Source organism: Uloborus diversus, chromosome 4, assembly GCF_026930045.1.
Source record: "Uloborus diversus isolate 005 chromosome 4, Udiv.v.3.1, whole genome shotgun sequence".
Classification (NCBI taxonomy): domain Eukaryota; kingdom Metazoa; phylum Arthropoda; class Arachnida; order Araneae; family Uloboridae; genus Uloborus; species Uloborus diversus.
In genome coordinates this window covers 157,080,376-157,101,346 of record NC_072734.1, presented here as the reverse complement: position 1 = coordinate 157,101,346, position 20,971 = coordinate 157,080,376, and the positions used below count along the sequence as shown (strand labels likewise).

The window sequence follows — 20,971 nt, the reverse complement described above, 5'->3', positions numbered from 1 at the left end:
ACATAAAAAGTCGCAAGATGAAATCATAACCACCTTTTTTGAAGTTGGTTAAAAATGATAAGCTTAGTTTATAGGAATATAAAAAGTACAAATAAATCAACCACTTTACAAGCCTAAACAGCAGGATTGTGAAAAAATATATTCATATTCATTTATTTTATATTCAAGGGTGCCATAATGCAAAATTTGAAGGGGGGGGGGGGGGTGCGGGCTCAGATATTTTCCCCATGGTTTAGCAGGATATTTTCCCCATAGAAACCGATTTCAGTACAGATTAGAGTTATTAAAATTGGACATTTTTAATAACTTATTTATTAATTGCTGGAGAAGAAATGTTTTTACATTTTGGCAAAGAAAAAGTACAAAAAGCAAGGAAGTTCTAATTTCAAGGGGGGAGGGCCTTGAGCCCCCACTTGCCCCTCCCCTCCATATGGGCGACTTTGTTTATATTCAAAGAGCTTACTTTTCTCCTTGGTTTAAGCTACTATTTTGTTCTTCATATGTTTCATAGTATCATGTATAGGATTGAAATTTAAGCATAGTAAAACAAGTCATTGAATAATCAGTTTTACACAATTATCATTACTAAAATTTTATTCCTTGGTTAAACTTTCTTATGCACACAAAATAATGAGATCAATGCACGTTATCATTCACAGTTATTTACATTATACACAGGATTACATAGTATTTATATAAAATTTAATTTCACAATCACGCTAAATTTTTCTAAAATCTATGAAATACATTTGTACATGTAATGGAATAAATTAAGATCAGTCCATAAATTACTTAGATCAAAATATACATCAACAAATATTTATGTCTCACATTCATTATATGATCATCATTTAAATAAAAAATAAAATTTAAGAAACGCAAATTTATAGTCCAAATTTTATATAGTGTCAGGTACAAAGTGCTTCTTCTTTTAAGTTCAAAAGGGAATCTATGTCAGATAATGAACACTTGCCACAAACCAAAGAGAATAACTTCTTTAAAGGTTCATTATGTTCAACTAATTCAGGATTACATTTTAAAATCTAAAAGAAAAGAAATGCACTTAACGGAAATGATAAACACAAACATTGTAACAAAATGTTTAATTTTAATACTAAACACAATTAACGCTATTAAGGCATGTAACAGTGGACGCCGCTAATATGAATAACGTTTGTTCAAAGCAGTTTTGATTCCATAAAGTGGATGGTTCAATAAAGCGGCGAATTCAATAAACCTTGATTTTGTTTTGTTTTTGATGAATTGATTCATTAAAGTGGTTGATTCAATTCCTCTGCGTCCACTGTAACAGGAATTTATTAACCAACTAAGTAAGTTCAATGAAACTATGAAACAATTCTGATGGACACTTATTCTAATTTAACCAAAACATAAATAAATATCTACTTACAATATATGCTTCCTTAATTACTTCATCGAGAATGTTAACTTCTTTTTCTGCATCATGCCAATTTTCTTCCAACGATGCAGTAGTCCTTTCAAATTTCTGAGCCAACTGCTGTAAAATCTGTTCTTTTTCAGTAAGCTGTGTCTTTAATTTTGCAACCTTAAGAAAATTACAAACGTGTTTAGTTAAATTTTAAATTAAAATTACACTACACTACATTTAATTGTTTCTCGATAAAAAATTCTGAACTCTTAACCACTAAGATAAGAACTTTCAACCCTCTCACTGCTCAACTTTCTTAATGAAGTCAGTTAAAAATATGCACATTTTTCATTAATAAAAACAAATATAAATTCTATGTGGGGCAAAGTGAAATAGTTGAGATGGCTGAGCTTTTTTAAAATGAACAAATTGGAAATAAATTACAGTACATGAAGATAGAACATTGTATTTTATGATAAAACTTGCATTGAAACATTATTTTTGGCAATAAATTCCAACTTTAAAAAAAAATCACTTTTTTTCTCATGGGGCTAAGTGAAAAATAAATTTTTTTTCTAATTATATATTTTTTATTCCATTTTATAAAAAAATTATGAATTGAATGAGTAAATAAAAGGTTGAATGAATAAATGAAAAGGTAATGAAACATTAAGGAAATAATTAAATAGATAAATTAATGAAAACATAACATATGAAGAACTAGTATGTTGTGGCCATCACGAAACTTTCTTCTATATTTTTCCTTTTTCTGATCCCTCCCCATGCTTGACGAGGAAGCAATATTCCTAACAAAAACAAAATGACACATGCAAAAACTTGACGACCATCCCAATGTCTGAATTATTGTAAAAGCAAAGCAAAGAGCGAAAATTGAAAGTTACTTTAAAAGCCTTAAGTGAATTAATTACAAATATTTTATTTATTAAAAAACATAAGATGGCAACAGTTAAAAATTTTAAATCATTGAGATAATATTTCCGATCATTTCCATACAATTAAAATCACGAGAAATACGCAGACGACAATCTATTATGATTTATCTTTCTTATTGTTGCATTAATAAAACTATTTTTATTCGCAAAAAAAAAAAAAAAAATCAACTTCTCTTGGAGCGATTGGAGTCAAAATTGAACCAAAGCCTGTTTACGTATGGATTCACATATATTCCAAATTTCAAACAGAGCGTAGCATTACTTCTTGAGATAGGGCACTCACAATGGAAAAAAAGAACGGGCGATTGCGCTACCCCCTTTTTAGCTGTTGACACCAGAATAAAATCAGCTCTTATACCCACTAAGGGCTACTTGTCAAAAAATTTTTGTTTGATTCCGTTCGTTATTTCTTGAGATACAGCAGTCACAATTCACGACAAAAAACGTTCTATAACTCAACCCCCGTTTGAGCTATTGACACCAAAATTGAATCAGCACCTGCTCCAGTTAGGGGCAACATATGGACCAAATTTTGTTTGATTCCGCCAGTTACTTCCTGAGGAATAGCAATCACGCATAACTCAAAAAACGTCCCATTGCTCCACCCCCCTTGGAGGAATTCGCGCCAAAAACCAATGGGCACAAGTTCACATAGGGTCACATATGTGTACCAAATTTCGTTCAATTTTATGCGATAGTTTTTGCTGTAGAGCGGCCACAAAAAACTGGTCACACACAGACGTGACACACACACATACACACACACAGACAGACAGACATTTTCCAAAAATAGTCGAAATGGACTCAGCACACCTCAAAACGTTCGAATCCGTCAAAATTCGAAATTCGAAAATTTGCACGAATCCAATACTTTCTTCTATATATTAGATATAGAAGAAAGTAAAAATGAGTGAATAAAATAGTGAATGAATAAGGAAAATTGAATGAATAAATAAGAGCATTGAAAGAATGCAAATAAATTAATAAATGAATGAATGTGTAAGTGATTTAGTAAATGATTGAATGAATAAATGAAATTAACAATTTCACTTTGCCTCATTCACTCTGTCCCACACGTACTTGACTAATTGTGCAAAACATTTAAAATACAAATTAGCTTAAATATTAACAAAATAAATACTGCATCGAATATTAGAAGGTCTCAATATTTGAAATACTAGTAAAAACAATATTAAAAATAATTTCTGATTTAGAGCAAAATATTACAATATATTTTTGAATATTGCCTGTATTATCATATGCTTTAATCTTAGGAGCTAATTTTTTTCCACACTGGAATACATTACATGTGCTACTACATAGCTGAAATATTACCAGATAGATGGCGGTAAAAGCAGAGTAAATATTTCACCATTTCCCTATTAAATTTAGACAAATTAAGCTAGAAATTACTTGGTATGATAAATCTTATGACAAGGTTCAAGGAAAAGTTTGGACTTCATATTCTTTACTCTAAATTCCAGTTTCATAACAACTCCCCCCCCCTCCATTTTTTGAGCAGCAAACACCACATGTTTTGGTAAAACTCTTTATTAATTTAAGAGGTATGCTTGCAAAATGGACGAGCGGTCACTGGAAATACTTAGGAAAATACACTACTGATATTTAAATGATAAAATAGAGGAATAAGGTTTTTGAATTACATCATGTACATCGAAATTGCAGGATACGCAGCGAGAGGGTTAGTAAAATTAATACATGTTTCCACCCCTAAACCAATAACCAATAAGTATATTTACTACTAATAGCAGTTAATAAGTATTTACTACTATATTTAGCTACTCTTTGGTTATGTTAAAACACAAAAGCACAAATTAAATATTAATTTAAGATCAAGTTACAAATAATAGTTGTCAAAAAGTCCCCTTTGCAAGGTTGAGTTTTTCAAACATCAAATGGTTGAAAATAAACATCGGCATTGATATAATGCCCTGTAGAAATGCCAGCAAATGACCAAAATGTCTTTCGCGGGTTTTCACTTCGGATAAATAACATATAGTAACTAAAACACTATCATCTATGATATTTTGTCTAGAAGTGCAACTAATGACCAAATACATAGCAGCACTTGCCCATCCACCGTCTTGAGCAAAGGGATGTAAGTGACAAAATTAAAAATTTGGAGTTAATCAGTACAAAAGATAGGTGAATCTCTCCTCTGTCTTGGGGCAAGATATAGTACTTGTATCCCTGTTAGGTGCTGTTATACCACATAACTAAGAAAACCTAACTAGGACCGGAACTTTTTTACTCAAAAATTGAAAATGTCCACTTATATCCCTTTGCTTCTTGCTGCCTCAACTGATGACTATGTATCAGCTAACTTATTGCCTTCCTAGGAATGAGTTATAGCTCCAATAAGATGTGGTTGTAGTAATAGAGAATAATTTAGATTGGGACAGGTTGGCTTCTGATAAGTATTACTTAAGGTGTTTATTGTAGTTCATATGAGTTGCTCTATTTCAATAATCAACTCATATGATGTTGGAAGTTTGCTGCAGGATATTCATACTAAGCCTAAATAAATGGACCGTGATCTTAAGAGCTCAACTAGTCTCGATTTTAGCCCCCCACTTACTTATTTTATCTGGATTTAAAATTACATTAAATTTCATATCTGCTGACTAGCAAAAGCTTCGACTCTACTGCAGACATTCATATAACTGCTGACTATTATCTTGAAACATAACTTGAAATGAATCTTCCGATAGTTAAATTTTTGCTACCTTGAGTCTTAATTTAGATTTCTTATTCTTCAGCCATTGAATTTTCTTTAAAAAATCTAAATTGGACTGAAGTTGACCTGACTGCTACGTTGACCAATAAGAAATGTCCTATTTAAATTCCAATAAAAAGTAATTTTAAATGGCATGAAAAAGATAGTTAAGTATCCTTCAAACTCAAAAACTAAACGAGGAATCCAAACTTTTTAACTTTTAAACATTAACATAAATTTAAAAATCATACTACTTATTTATTGAATAAAGAATTCAAATTAAAACATTTTTAACTTACTTCTTGTTTGTAACTTAATCTATCAGACAATGCTTGAGCAAATTCAAAATCACCATTGGATTCGGCAACAACATTAATCATCTGTTTAACTTCATTCGAAATCTGCCGTGACTGCTCTGCATTAATTGCATCTAGGCAACGAACTTCTTCATTCAACTTGTGGATTTTCTGCAACAATTTCTATGAACATATGTATGTACAGTTAGAAAAATAAAATGATATAATTTTATTTATATAAAAAATTCCGTAGGCAAAAGAACAAATGATATGCCTAATAAATTACTAAGCCGATCATGAAAACATAGCACAAAAAAAATTTGCACTCCTATCCTATTTTATCCATTTGACATTTTAAAAAAATTAAACTATTTTTTCTGCAACCAAACAAATAACACAATGAGTTTAAGCAGATTTTACCCCAGTAATTATTGATAAACATTTTAATGGGATATAGGGATGCACTGATTAATCCGCCACTTTGCTGATTATTTATAATCTAGCAATTTTCACCAATTAATTGGTAGAAAAAGCTTGTTTTAATTAAAAGTACTTCAAGTATGTCTACAATAAGTAACCAGGCTAATTGAGTGCACAAACAATAAATAAATGTAATTTTCTGAAAAACAAAAGGTAACATGTAATTATGAATTAAAAATTAAAATAATAATATTGAATTAAAAAAAATTAAATAAAGAATACATACATTTTTTTTTTAAATATTGCAATGATGCATAATTTTTGTAAAAAACAAAAGGAGATTATGAAATGGATAGTTATGGGTGCGAGTCGGTTCTTCCCCCACCAAACATTTTCAGGAATATTCATTCCAATTCAAACTTTTGTTGTTGTTGTTATTCAGTTACTGCATCCATTGTTCATACATACAATTACAACATGAATCTTATTTCTTTTGTTCTGAAACCAAAAACTCTTCATTCAATAAAAATTTTAGTATTATTAAATACAGTCGACTCTCAATAACTTGAAATCCCAAGGGACCGGCTCAAACGTTCGAGTTATAAGGAGTTTGCACAACAGTCTCAAGAGTTTGGGACCGGATGAAAACTTTGAGATAGTGGAATATTCGAGTTATCGAGATTCGACAGTATGTTTTGTGATTTCTTTTAAAATTTACAAACACTCTGCAGCAACGTTAATTTTATATATGTTTTTCGCCTTTTGTAGCTAAAATTAATTTAGCACACCAGCAAGAGTATGCAAGCTGGTGGTGTGATGCAGCTCATCGGATCAGATAAAGGTAATGATAGCTTTCAGGTAATGAGCAGTAAGTTACCGCCCTCAAACCAGGTAGGGCGGGCCAAAAAAAAATAGTTTTGAATTTTCAGGTTCTTACCCTTCAACTTTGATTCAATATATCTAAAAGTAATTATAGCAAAATTTCATCACAAACAAACATTTAAATCTAGCTCAAAGTTTCATAATTTTTGGTTATTTTATTACTTTTTGGACTTTTACTTACAATAGAGCTGACAATGAGCTTTACTTAAATTATACCGAACTAACTTATGTGTTGAAATGGGAGCTATATTTCAAAGTAAAATGACAAAAAATGACAAAATAACCAAAAATTTGGAAATTTAAGCTTTCTCTAAACATTATTTGTGAATAAATTTTCTATAAATACTTTCGAGATATTGGAACAAAACTAAAGAATTAGAACCTGAAAATTCAAAAAAAGTGGTTCCTTGAACCATATGCTATTTGGTTGTAGTTCTGCCTTAACCCCAGCTTGAGGACGATAACTTACAAATTAAATTTTTTAACACAAATGTTTGTCACAAACCATAGGTTTTAGTTAAATATTTAAGTTTTTCACACATCGCAAAATTGAAGTACAGTAGAATCAAAAATTGATGCAAGGAATGACAAATTCTATTTTTAACCTTGCCAGCAATATTCACTAAGATGTATGCCTTAGGAAAAGAATAAATGAATAATTGTTAAAAATGAATAATTGTTAAAATCAATTTTAGAGCAAAAATCCTAAATACAGCCTTTTGTATCAGAATGCATCATATATTTAAAACTGATGTAATCAAACGCATTTAGCAGAATTTTTACCTCAAGACTTGGTTAATGGGTGCCTTTTTATCAATTTACATAGGCTCTAAATTACGTTTTTGAAGAAAGTTTGTGGAATCACTTCTTCCTTTAGAGTAAACATTCTGAGAAAGATTAACTTAAAGTTGTCAAACAGATGATAAACTTAAAATTGATTTCCTTTGTACATGTATTATCGCTTAAGCTCTAATCAGAAAAAAATCTCCTTGATATGGTACCTATAAATTTAACCTCCAAATTAGTCGTAACTTTAAAATTTTTGAACAGGCATAGGTTTCATCTTAAAGCTGATACAGAGACAACAAGGTATGTAGCTGTACCTCTTTTCTTTTTAAACTTTTAACCAATTTTATTAGAGATATTTAGAGATCAACAGAGCTAAAAAAAATACTATTCTCAAAAATTAAAAAGTTGAGCCCGCTTGTTAGAATATCGGTTAAAAGAACATCCCGCTTTAAATAATATATTTTCAATGCACCAAACCAATGTAATGCAATGTTTTGATCTCAGTTAAAGAATATCCCACTTATTAGAATATTTTTTCGTGGCAAAATGGCCATTTCATCAAGCGGGTTCGACTGTACTGTCAAGAATTTTTTAAGTAATTACAAAAAGTGAGCATTTCTGTTTAAAAATATATTGTCTAGTAAAAGTAAGCAATTACTTCTTTTTCTTCTTCGTGGTTTTTCTTATGCTTCCTCAATTCCTCAGAAAGTTCTGCAATTTTACTACTTTTTTTTTCTACAATGTGCTTCCGAATGTCAAAATCTGCTTTCAGCTCATAGTGTTTAAATTTAAACAAACGCAGTTCTTCAGCATAGCGATTTCTGAAAAACACAAAACACATTAGATTCATACCAAAGAAACTGCAAAACAACAAAAGTTTAAAAAACAAACTATACCCTTTAACCTTTAAATACACCAAACAGTATGCTACATGTAAAAATAATGTTTTTTTTTTTTTCGGGGGGACATTTGGTGGAGTTTCCATTAATGTTTCATATCTGCTGCATTAAGATTTCATTTCTTCCAACAATAGATTTCAGCAGGGCTGTTTTTATTCAATTTGATGAAAGGTAACAAAAAAAAATATCAGATATTGAGGATTCACTTAGACTTTGCCTAGCTTAATAAATGTTTGCAGTTAAGTTATTACAAAATAGAAATTTACCTTATACGTGAGGCAGCAAAAGAATGAAAGTGGACATTTTCTAAGTTTTGAGTAAATTGTGTCTTAAGTTCCAGTCCCAGGTAGGCTTTCATTGAATTTTTTTTCTAAATCATGCTGTATAACAGAGCATACCAGGGCCACTAGTACCATCTCTTGCCTCAAGACGGAAGAGAGGTTCATCTATTATTTGCACAGGTAATCTCCAAATTTTTTAATTTTGACACTTACATCCCTTTGCTTCTCACTGCCTCAGATGTAGATTCGAGTTTATTGAAATGATTACACAGGTTCACTAATTCAGTTATCATAGTAGATTTTCCCTGTTTTCAGATGGACTACATCATGTGAACATAGGCATCAAAGTAAAACTTTAGGCAGGGGGTGTCCATCTAAGGGGGCTATAGCACAGACTGTGCCATTGAAATTTTTAAGGGGTGTTTTCAGGGGTATTTTTCTCATTTTGGAGAGGGGGGGCTCTTGCTTTGGGGGGGTCTCTGCAATGCTGAGGGGGGTGACCCCTTGCCCTTAGGGGGCACCCCTGTTTTAGCATATACAGTAAACTCCCATTACAACAAAATATCTATTTCAACAAATGATATCTTCTGTCCTAATTTAATTTCCCTGACATGGCTTGAATTCCATTGCATTAAAATTCCTGTAACAACAAACAAAATTGACGGTTCCTTGAAATTTGTTGCAACGGGGAAGTCACTAGAGTGACCTAACAGAGCATTTCTAAACCTCTTTTGACATTTGGCATAGAATACAAACTTATAAAAAAAATTGCAGACTACTGAAGTTGGTACTTTAAACAAGAAATTTTTTTACTAGGCTTAAGAACTTTTACATTTTAACAGTAAAACTTTCATTTTGATTTAGTTAAAATAAATTGTAGAAAATTATGGGAACGAATCACAAAACTTAGCACTGGTCAAAAATACTCACAGACACAAACAAGTGCCGGTCAGTCAGACCAGCAGCTCAGAAAACTCTAATCAAGGAGTAATACTCCCCCACATCTCATATAAGATATAAAGGAAAAAAATATGTATTCCAAATCTAGTATTTAAAATTTAAAAAAATCTAGATTGAAGTTGCAGATTTATTCAAAATGCACAATGCAAAAAAAGCAACCCTATGAAAAAAAAAAAAACAATCAAGGAAACAGAAGGGCAACTAGAGTTGCCAAAGGGATGTGATATCACCAAAGAAGTTAAGACCACTGCCTCGTATCAAACTCCCAAAATAAATAGATACTGAGAGGCCAAGTTGCAATGGTTTCAACTACGTGTTATGTGTACAAAATGTCGTGCATTTCTATGCTTAAAACAAATAAATACATTTTAGGAGAGTAACTATTTTTTCTCAGTTTGTACGCAATGCAGCAAATATTCAAAATAAGACAAAAGTTAATCTACTATGCAAAAAATAGATCTCAGATTTTCTCACTTCAAGTTCACACATGTAATAAACTTTTCTTAAAGTTGCATACCAATAATTTTTTTAGGCAAAATAAAAACTCATAGGTAAAATTAACATAAAGCTAACATTAATGAATGTTAATCTACTATATTACAATTGCTAGGAGTTACATAATTGAAAACATCTCATATGAGAGTTCTAAAAAGTATCAAAAATTCTTTATAATTAATTATAATTTTGTTTCATTGCTATGAGAAAACTACCTCATCACCAAGCTATAGTTTAATATCGTGCTCATATAGAACTTTTTATTTTCTATACAGTCAGAAGAAAAATCTTACTGTTTCCTTAAAATTTCACTTAAACAAGTCTTTCTCTAACTATCTGCTTAAAATATTATTGTATGGTTATAAATGAGAAACTAAAGAAAACTAACAAGTGCATAACATCTGTAAACAAAATCTTTAAAAATATTCAAAGCAGGATTAAAATCAGAATTAGTTTTTTTATTCAAGTGGCACAAGAATTTTTTTTTTTAGTATTGTTCAATCGATAGCTTTGACGGAGACTTTCTACTCAATTTAGCTAAGAAGCTTATGAAATTACAAAATTTAATTGTAAAAATACCATTTAAACACATATAAAACATTATAATAAAGAACTTACATCTCTTCATTCAGTGATTTAACATTTGAAATAAACTTCTTTTGAATGAACTGTGTTGCTGCTCCACATTTACTGATCAGCAGAGTTAGTTTATTCAGCTCATTTTTAAGTGAAGCCTTCCGTAGTTCTTCAGTATTACAAAATTCTGTCAGAGAACTATCATTACCAATGCTTTGCTGTTTCCCACGTCGGAAAGGAGTCGTCTTCCCTATAGGCGTGAACGAAATAGGAGTGATAGGGGAGTTGTCTTTATTGGATGAATTAGTATCACTCAATTCACCATTAGTAGGGTTTATATTTTCTACAGAATTTTTTATAGAAGTGGAATCACAAATGGTTTCTGGAGTACGTTCAGATGCAGAATGTACTTCATTGTCGTATGTAGAAACTATTTTTTCAAACACCTAAAAAATAATAATAAAAAATAACTACCTTTTATTTTAATAAAACAGATATGATAAATAACAGTAACTTATATAGCAATTATCAATGGTACTAGGTTTTGAAAATCAATGAGTACATTCAAACAGAGCTTGAAAGGGGAAAGGGGACATGTTCGCAAGAAGGTACACTTGCAAAATTTACCCTTCGAAAAATGAGTCCCAATTTTTAAAAAAAGAAATACTTGATAAAAACATCAACTTTTACTTTTGATTGTTACACCAGGTTGATTCCACAGGTACATTTCTCAAAAATAAAGAATGAACCATTTGTAAAAATTCAACATAATCATTAAAGGTATACTTTAATGAGGAAAAATTAGTGAGAACCAGAAAATAAAGGCCTAAGTTTAAGCACTTTTCAAATAATTCTTAACTGATTTAAAAAGTCAATAAATATACAAAAAGTGATGGTTTTTATATCTGAAGAACTAAGTTAAATATCTATGTCGATTAGTATCTTGCTTTTAATGTATTAAACTTCCACTAATTTAAAAACGTTTCTGCAGATAGTCAATTACATGACAGAATATTTACCACAGTTTCAAGGTTAAGTTTATTTTTTTATTCTTGTTTAGAAACCTAAATGATTGCACTGTTATTTTATTCATCTTGTTTCATAGTGGTGAGCAGGTACATTTTCAGTTTTCTCATGCAGAGATGAGATAAGCATTCAAAATTTACAAGGTGGAAGTAAAAAATATGTATTGCAATTACCAGGGGTGTCCACCCTGTAGTCGCCCCTCAATCAAAGGGTGATTGAGCCCCCCCCCCCCCATTGTTTGCTGGGGTGTTGGGCACTTGCACTGAAAGTAAGTCAAAGGAAAGAGCAAAAGATTTAAAGATGAAAATATTAATTTTACTTCCTAAATTCTGTAAGAATATATTTTTTTCCCACCAAGCCGAAGGAAAAGAAATAAAATTTTGGTTTCAATGATGACAATAAATACCTAAAATCAGTAGCAGAGTCATTGCTACTGATGGTGAAGCAGGCACCTTTTATTTTTATAAGCAAAGTTTAATGTACTGGAACCATGAACTGGTGGTATACAAGTTCACAGTTTGGCTCATTATTTGAACATTGTAGTTCCAGAAACAATGCATGTAATATTTCAAACTTATTTTCTCAAAACTTAAAATGTGGTAAATTGTGTCTTCAAAATGACTTACATCTTTTCCAATGGACAATTTATCTATTGTAAATTGGGCAGCTGAAGCAAGAGTAGATTCAACAACTTTTGCCAGCTGAGATATCTCTGTATGCATCATCGCACGTTCGGATGAATGTTTCAAAAGAATATCTTGACGGGTAGTTTCAGCTCTGTCTAATTCTGCTTCCAGCAATTCAATTGACAAACTAAAAACAGAAGAAAAAATAAAACTTAAATTCATTTCAGACAAACTAAAAGTTTTTGTAATCAAGAATTATAGCCAGGTATTCCCTCTGACTGCCCCAGAGGAACACACGAACCCCATTCAAGAAAATTTTCAAAGTTTGCACAGTTGTGACTCTTTTTTTTTTCTTTTCTAATTTGTTTTATTGGAATTTTCTGTGCCAATTTTGTAGTACAATGATATAATAATTTTGAAAAAGAAGTAGATATAACAGAAAAACCATGTCAGTCACGTCACATATATCTTTGCACTTTGCTGTTGGCAGAAATCTAGACATAGAGGGAAAAGCGTGCCAGAAATCTTTTTTAGAAATTATTTGATTTTTGCAGACAATTTTAAATTTCATCTAGGTCTGCTTTCTGATAAGCAGATAAGTACTTTGTTTTAACTAGTTTAGCAAAATATTTTGAAAACTCCCCAAGCATTTCACATTATGGTAAAACTAACAAAAATGGAAATGCTGCAATAATGAGTTGAGAAATATTTTGAAAGCTGAACAGCTTAGCAAATTTTTCAACTGTTTCCAAGCTTTTAAATGCCATAGAGTATGGTAAATATATCCCATAAGAGTATGGTATTATTAAAGTGTTTTGTTCATATTGCGAACATAGAAATAGAACGGTTATTGTCTAAATATTGGTGACTATATTAAAATCTCAACTACCCAAATATACAGGGCGGCAATAATTAATCAACTCTACTTCAAAATTGCCAAGTACTGAAACTATTTCTCAATTTTATGTAGCACAATGAAGGGATTATACCTCAAAACTCAAATTTTGAATTGGTAGCCAATGGCTACCAGATCCTCACAAAATGGTAGCCAAATCTCAAAAAATGATAGCAAACTTTATTTAGATTTAAATTAGTTAATTTATTTTAATCCGTTTATTTATTTAGTATTTGTGCATATGTCATTGGCGTAGCAAAGAACGTTTCTTATAAAATAATAATTAAAAATAAGTAAGTAAATAAAAAATATTAAAAAAATAAATAAAATAAAATAAAAACGAGCTAAAAATAAAAAAGGAAAAGAGGGTTGAGGAAAAATTTTGGAGGGGGGGGGAATTGAACTTGGGGGAACGGGCACCCCTGCCCAGATATTATTTAACACATCTTTTGCAAACTATAATCTGCATTAATTTATCTTTAAGCAAAACACATCAGGATAAAAAAAAAATAAATAAATAAGATTATTATTATTATTAATTTTTTTTTTCAGCTTTCAAAACTTCTAGAAACATCACAGCTTTCAACCAAAACACGAGTTAGTTCCTTGATAAAGAAAACAACAAAATACCAAAAACTTGAACAGAATGTAAAACCTAAACCATTTGCGATTCTACAAAAATATTTTTTTGTTTTTACAAATGCATGCAGAATTTTATAAAAATCGAAGCCAGAGTGTCAAAAAATGAATAAATAAAAGAAAGGTAAACAATATAAAACAAAACGAAAACAAATAAAATAAAAAGTGAAATAAAAGATCCAGCAGAAGAAAAAAAGGGTTTCGGCCGTATTCTTTCCACCTTCTCTAGATGCAGGAATGCCATTTTTTTTTTATTATTTATGTGTTTTATAAATACGATTATACTTCGCTTTATTTATTTTGGAACACACATTTTCCTCTTCTAAATGGTGAAAATGGACAATCTACAACGTGGTGCCATTTTGAAAATGCGGGACGCCATTTTGAAAATTTACCGCGGAACTTAAAAATAACAACTTTTTTAAGGAGAAATAAAGTAAATAAACGGATATGTCCTCTCCTCCAGTAGGTGATTTATTTTAAAAAGAAAAAAAAAGGAAAAACTAACAATATGATTAAAACAAAAAATCAAAAATCTTGCAAAAAAACTTTTTTTTTCAGCGATATAGTTTTTACCTTGTCTCGGTGCATTTTGACTCAAAGGCGCCATTTTTGTTTATTCATATGTAAACCAAATGTACAAGATTAATTCTTTTTATTTTGGAAAGGACATTTTCGTCTTAACTGGTAAAATAAACAATAACAAAGTGACGCCATTTTGAAAACGCGTAGTTTAAAAATACCGCAAAACGAAGAAATAGCCATTTGTTAAGGAGAAATAATGTTGAAAAATGAATTTAAGATCAAAAAAGCGTAATTTACTAAATTGGTGTATGAAATTTGTCTATTTTTACGATTGCGTGTAAAGAAAGCCGAGTTTTCGAAATAGCAAGTTTTGTAACGAATTTGCCATCGTGATTGCGATTTTTGTTTTCTATTCAGAACAAGAACACATAGCACAATTGGACAATACTCCCCCCTTCCCCCCTTCATCCCTGGCGATCCGATAGACAAACTTTTAGTGGACAAAAGAATTTGGGGAAAGGTCATATATCAAGACTATAGGTCAGGGAATGTTGCATTGGCGAATGGTAGCCACATTGGCGACTGAAGTGAAAATAATGGTCGCCAAAATTTGGAAATTGGTCGCATTTGGCGACTGGCGACCGCGAGTTTTGAGCTTTAGAAGGGATACAAATTTGTTTGACTGAACTGAAAAGAAAAATTGAGCAAAATCTTGCCACCAGAGTTTGTTTTTAATGAAATAAATATTTGCAACTGGTTAATTATTTAGATTTAACCTTCATTTTCATCAATGTTACCCGTTGGGACCCTCACATTAGCCCTCATTTTAAAGACATTCTTAAAAATCACTTCATAGAAGGAAAGGTCAAGATTCAGGGTCACCACTCGCCACGTGGCGACTCAAAAAAACTTCCTCAGTCGCCATTTTTCTCTCTTTCCCAAGAAAACAATTCTTAGGGTGAACAGGAATGATGCACAGAGGAAAAGAAAATTTGCTTTTGAAGCATAAGTCTGAGAGTAAACACTGAGAGGGAAGGTCGGGGAACATCGTTTTTTGATTGGAAAGGCGATGCTTCAGTATTTCATTATGTAACATCTACGTTTAAAACATAGCCGTCTTATTTGGTCATTCACAGAATGGAAGTAGACAAGATGCTTAAATGCCTAAGTTTTCAAAGACAAAACATAATTGGATATTTACTCAACTGCAAACTAATGTAACTAATGCAAAACCTTTTTTTTTTTTTTTTTTTTTGAGTATTTTAAAGTTTTCTTGAGAAATGAATAATTTTTTATGTTTAAAACTTATTTTTATTCACATTGCTTTGGAAGCAAATGTGCAATAAACTTTTCAACTAAATTGTAGCTTTGTGAGGATTTTTTATTTAAAAAATATTTTTATGTTACAAATTTAAAAATTTATAAATTAATTTTTGGCATGGTCACCATGTTTGGTTATTTCCAAGATGGAAGTACACAAGATTCAAAGTGCCCAAGTTTTCAATAATGGAATTCTTAATTATTTTCTTGAAAAATGCATTTTTTTCCCCTTCAGAATATTATTTTATCCTCCTTGGTTTAGACACAAATGTGCTAAAAACTGACTGTTTCAACTAAATTGAAGTTTTTTGAGGCTCATTAATCATTTATAATTACCTTTATGCAACAATTTAAAAAATATATTAATTTTTTTCGCGTAAGCACCATGTTTGGTCATTCGCAAGTTGGAAGTAGAAGAGACTTAATTGCCTAAACTTCTGAAAACACAATAATTGGATGTTCATTCCAAAGCAAACTATTGAAAATAACATAAAATGTGCAATAAATATGGGTTTTTTTAATTAATAGTTTTCTTGAAAAAGGAAATTTTATATGTATTTAATCCTCAATGCTTTGGAGGCTTTGCCATAAACTAACTATTTCATTCAAAATGCAGTTTCCTGCCGACTTCTCCATTTATTTATTCATTATTTTGAGAAAAAACTCAAAAATTTATTTTAACTAAAATTTTACATACATAAAAACAGTATTGAATACTTCTCTCTCAGAATGAGAAGTTCTACTCATTTATTAATTTATTTTTATGAAAGCGGCAAAAACTACCTTTCTCCCTAACCCCAGTTTGTATTTCAAAACCTGCCAAAAGTAGGGGCCATTAAGTTTTTGAGGTCTAGTGGCCACTGGCCACTTAGAAAATTCCTAAGTCTTGACTTTACATAGAAGAACATGTCATCAGCTAACTCTTGCTGAGGCTCTGCCAATACGCAAACCTCAATCAATGTGACTTTTAGCTTTGCAGGTATTTGAAACATCTTGTAAATTGTGATAACACTAGAACTTTAACTGATCTTAGAGATAGCCTTTCTTGACATGTTTGTAGAACTTGACTGATTGAGCACACTGCAGTTAACTTTAGAATGTTACCTTATGATTCTAGAAAACAGCCAAAAGCGATAGCTATCACTTGGAACATGTTTTTTTGCAATATATTTTTAAACAATCTCAAACATATTATCAATGTAAAATAAATGTATAATAATAGGGGAATATCTTTTTATAGATGCAGGTAGTGCTACAGTTCAAGGAATATTGTGCAGCCCATTGAGAAGGAATAGATGGAGAGAGTGCAACTCTACTATCCCGATACGGCAACAGTACCATGTGACCTGGGCAGCAATATCGAGTTGACCGTAACCGCTGAAGAAGTTTTCATTAGCTAAAGAGATGAATGATAAAAACATTTAACTGTAGAAGGGAAAAATTAGATTTATAGCATTAGTGCAGTATTGTAGTATTATAAACTGAAAAAAAAAGATACACCAGAAGGTCTAGTAACTTTTCACAGGTCGAATGTTTTCTTACTTCTAAATAAAAAAAGAAAACTTATCTATGCATTCAATGAGTACATATCCCACAGTTGTCTATAATTTTTAAGTTTTTGTACTGATTTTACCTATAAATGTAATAAAATATTGTATATCATAAATGCAAATAACATTTTAGTTCCATACAAACACTTTCTACCTAACAAACTATTAATTAATTTAACGGCGCTCAAGTATTTTGTGTACATTTGCTTTGTTGGCGAGTAGCTTCTCGCCAAGTGCCTGTGAACAGTTGATGCATTTAAAACAAGTTTTAGATTTGATTGAATTTAAACATTAGTATGCCTGCGTATGAAATAATTTCAAAATATTGATTACAAGACATAAGAATCCATAAATTTTCAGTCAATAACAAAATATTTTAAACATATATTTCTTTACACCCATCATTACAAGGAATAAACATCAAAACAAATGAAAAATGCAGTTATATTATATTTTAAAACCCGAGAAGAAGGGGAGAGGGGGAGTCCAATTATTTAAATCTGGAAAAAGGTTTGCGGCGTTGCCTATGCCAGTAACAATAATCAGAAATGATACCTTTTAGAACTTATCTTTCAGCATTGCTCAAAACTCTGTTAATCTTCTAATAATTCTTATAGGGAAAGTTTCAGTACTATTTTTTAAAAAAACACACACACGCACTCAATTTAACTATAACGATGAACAACAATAAAAACTCATCACAATAATTCAGTCTGATAACTTTCGCTTACCTCACAACACAATTGGTCGATCTAATGTTCTCAGAAAAACTAACATACAGTTATTTATTAAAACATGTTTCCAAAACATAATAAAAATTAATTTACGCAGACGATAAATTAAAAAATTGGGCAGTTGAATAATTCTTTGTTTTCTTCTTGCTTGGCTTTAATCTTTTTTAGTAATATTGCTTCTTGGAAGCAGACAATATTTTTTCACAATTCATATTCATTTGAACTGAACAGAGACAGGCAGACTTTACCAAAATAAAGAGATTCTTTTAATTTTCACAAACTGTCTCGATCCACCAGAAAATGTTTGTAAAAATTATATATAAATTAGTAATGCTAAAAACTGTTGCATATTTGTTTACGTAGATAATTAAAACAGGAAGAAAGACACATTCTGAAAACCTTCTGGTAAACAATCAATGTTTAAGAGTCGAAATTCAAGATAATAAAATCAACAAACCAAACAAATCTTTACATTATGTGCTGAAGCACAATTCAAAATACAATTCATCCGAAATCAGTCCTTATTAAAAGATTTGCACTGCATATTATTTGCTACTTTGGTAAGCTTGGTGTACAACTACAGATTGCTAGTTTTGCATGTTCCGAATCAGAGTCGGCTCTAAAATTCCCGGATTTGGAGTCAGACTGAGTTTGAAGTAAAATGGTCGCAGCCAGAGTTTGAAGTTTTTGAAACTCCCGAGTTGAATGTCGGAGTCGGATTGCTTTTGGAATGAAAGAGTTGGAGTTGGAGTCAAAAAAGGCTCTAAAATTCCCTGAGTTGGAGTCGGTTCTTTTTCTTTCAACTCTGCAACCCTAATTTGCTGCAGGACTGTGGAGTCCGAGTCAGACTGATTTTGGAGTTAAAGAGTCGGAGTCAGAGATCAAAGGTTTCGAAACTCCAAGTCAAAATCTGAGTCGGACTGCTTTTCGCGTAAAGGATTTGGAGTCGGAGTTGAAGGCTCTAAAGTTCCCTGAGTCGGAGTTGGTCATTTTTTTCCGACTCCACAACCCTAATTCGTAGCAGGGCTGCGGAGTCGGACTGATTTTTAAGTAAAATAGTCGGATTTGAATGCTCTAAATTCTCGGAGTTGGTCATTTTACTTCCAACTCCACATCCCTAATTAGTAGCAGGGCTGTGGAGTTGGACTGATTTTGATGCAAAGAGTCACGGCTTTTAAACTCAGAGTTGAAATCATAGTCGGACTGTGTTTTGGGTAAAGGAGTTGGAGCCAGAGTCTTATTTTTTCTACAACTCTTCAGCTCTGATTTGTAGCCCTGACATCATAGCGCCGCCGCATGAAAAATGTTTAAAGTCAAAAGAGCGATTGCGTGCCAAAACGCGACAACTTCCCAGCCAAACTAGTCACCCGACCTGGGAAATATCGGGCGCCAAGCTTATCTCATTGAGACATTTGCTGTTGCTCCCTCCATTAGTATTCCTTCTCAATGGTGCAGCCATATCACACAGGTCTACTATTTTTTGACTGATTTCCTTTGATTATTCTAACCTAGCTTTCTCACTTGGCAACCTTGCACTAAGCTCTGTTAAAAATGACATTTCCTGCTACAGTTTAACAAAGCATTTTCCCCAACAATGCAAAAAAAAAAAAAAAAAAAAAAACTAATAAATAAATAAATGAAAATAAATTGAAATTTATTTTTAAAAAACAATTGTGAAATCATATGCAGTTTTACTTTCCAATACTTAATAAATTGTCGAAAGAAGATGATAATTTCTCGACTTAGTATTGATTAATATAGTTATAATATTTAGTTTGTTTCTGAAGTAAATGCTCTCAATATGCAATGAATTCTGAAAAAAACTGAAAAAAAAATAAAAAAAAAACCCAAGATAATTGGTTTTTTCAAGTGAGCCCCCCCCCCCCCCCCCCCGAAAAAACTTTTAATAAAAAGAACCTTACTCTTTTTGTTTCATTTCTTCACACATCTTTTGATAACGATGAGCAATATGTTTGAATTTGTCCTGTTCTTTCACAAGTTCAGCTCTTGTTGCCTGAAGTGATTTTTCAGATTCTTGTAAAGATTCAGCAGTAGTTGATCTCTCATTGTGAAGAAAGTCAATATTTTCTGAGGCACTTTTTAAAGCAGATTTACACTGATGCAAATTTTTGGAAAGATCATCCTTCTCACGTTTCAGGTCATCTAACGATTGTTGTTTACTCTGGAGATTATCCTGATACTCTTTCAACTCTAAGTTGGCTTCAGTTAATTTCTTCTCAAGTTCTTGAACTTTTTTATTAATAATCAAAAATTCTGAAAAAATAAAAAGTGAGAGCACACATAAATAATTGCAATAAAACTTAACTTCCTAAAGGTTTAATCTCTAGAGGGTTTGTGGCATTTTTTTAAAAAAAATATTTTATTCAAAATTATTTTTAACAGCAGAAAGAAACCAGGCTTAAGCGAGAAATTGGGACACAGCCCCAAAAAAGGTGACAATCCCATAAAAAAATTAAGAGAAATAAAACATACAGTCATGCTCATTCATAGCAAAGACATGCATGGCAAGTTTGGCTACATAATAGCTTCAGTTCCCTTTAATATTGTAATGTGTATTTAACTTTTTATAATGAAATTATAAATGATCAAATTTTGTAATTTTATAAAAGGAAACCTATAACAAAATTTTTGTTTGGTCCTTCCATCTCTGCTGTAAACAGACTTGCCTATATTTCATACAAATACGATTAAATATATTTAGTACCCGATAACCCAGAAAAAATTATAAGACCTAACAGAAAAATGAAGAATGACTCTATTAATAATAGTGTGTTTTGTATTTTTTACATGTTATTATTTCATCAAAATAAAAATGGAGCTTTGATTTGGATGGAAGGAGTCTTACTTTAGGCCTTCTGTACGATTTCTGAGGTTGTTTCCCAAATGTTTTAGAGATAGTCCTTTAATTAATAATGAGGTTATAATTCATATAATCAATTTTTCAAAAAAAGTTAGCC

At 31.2% G+C, this 20,971-nt stretch overlaps 1 protein-coding gene across 1 annotated transcript; it reads right to left on the bottom strand.

Moving 5' to 3' along the window:
• Positions 1-739: 739 nt before the first annotated feature.
• LOC129221397 (centromere protein F-like) lies at positions 740-19,988 on the bottom strand. Its single transcript, XM_054855869.1, has 7 exons — positions 19,916-19,988; positions 12,331-12,517; positions 10,721-11,124; positions 8,126-8,288; positions 5,380-5,559; positions 1,412-1,567; positions 740-1,043 (listed from the first exon to the last, which is right to left on the bottom strand). The coding sequence occupies exons 1-7, from the start codon at positions 19,939-19,941 to the stop codon at positions 909-911; spliced, it is 1,251 nt and encodes a 416-aa protein (XP_054711844.1). The 5' UTR covers positions 19,942-19,988; the 3' UTR covers positions 740-908.
• Positions 19,989-20,971: the final 983 nt, after the last annotated feature.

Coding starts and splice junctions, on each gene's coding strand:
- LOC129221397 (XM_054855869.1), bottom strand. CDS start 19,941: ATGTGTGAAGAAATGAAACAAAAAGA. Junction 11,125..12,330: donor AATTGTCCATTGGAAAAGAT/GTAAGTCATTTT, acceptor ATTATTTTTTAG/GTGTTTGAAAAAATAGTTTC. Junction 1,044..1,411: donor TAATTAAGGAAGCATATATT/GTAAGTAGATAT, acceptor CTTTTCTTTTAG/ATTTTAAAATGTAATCCTGA.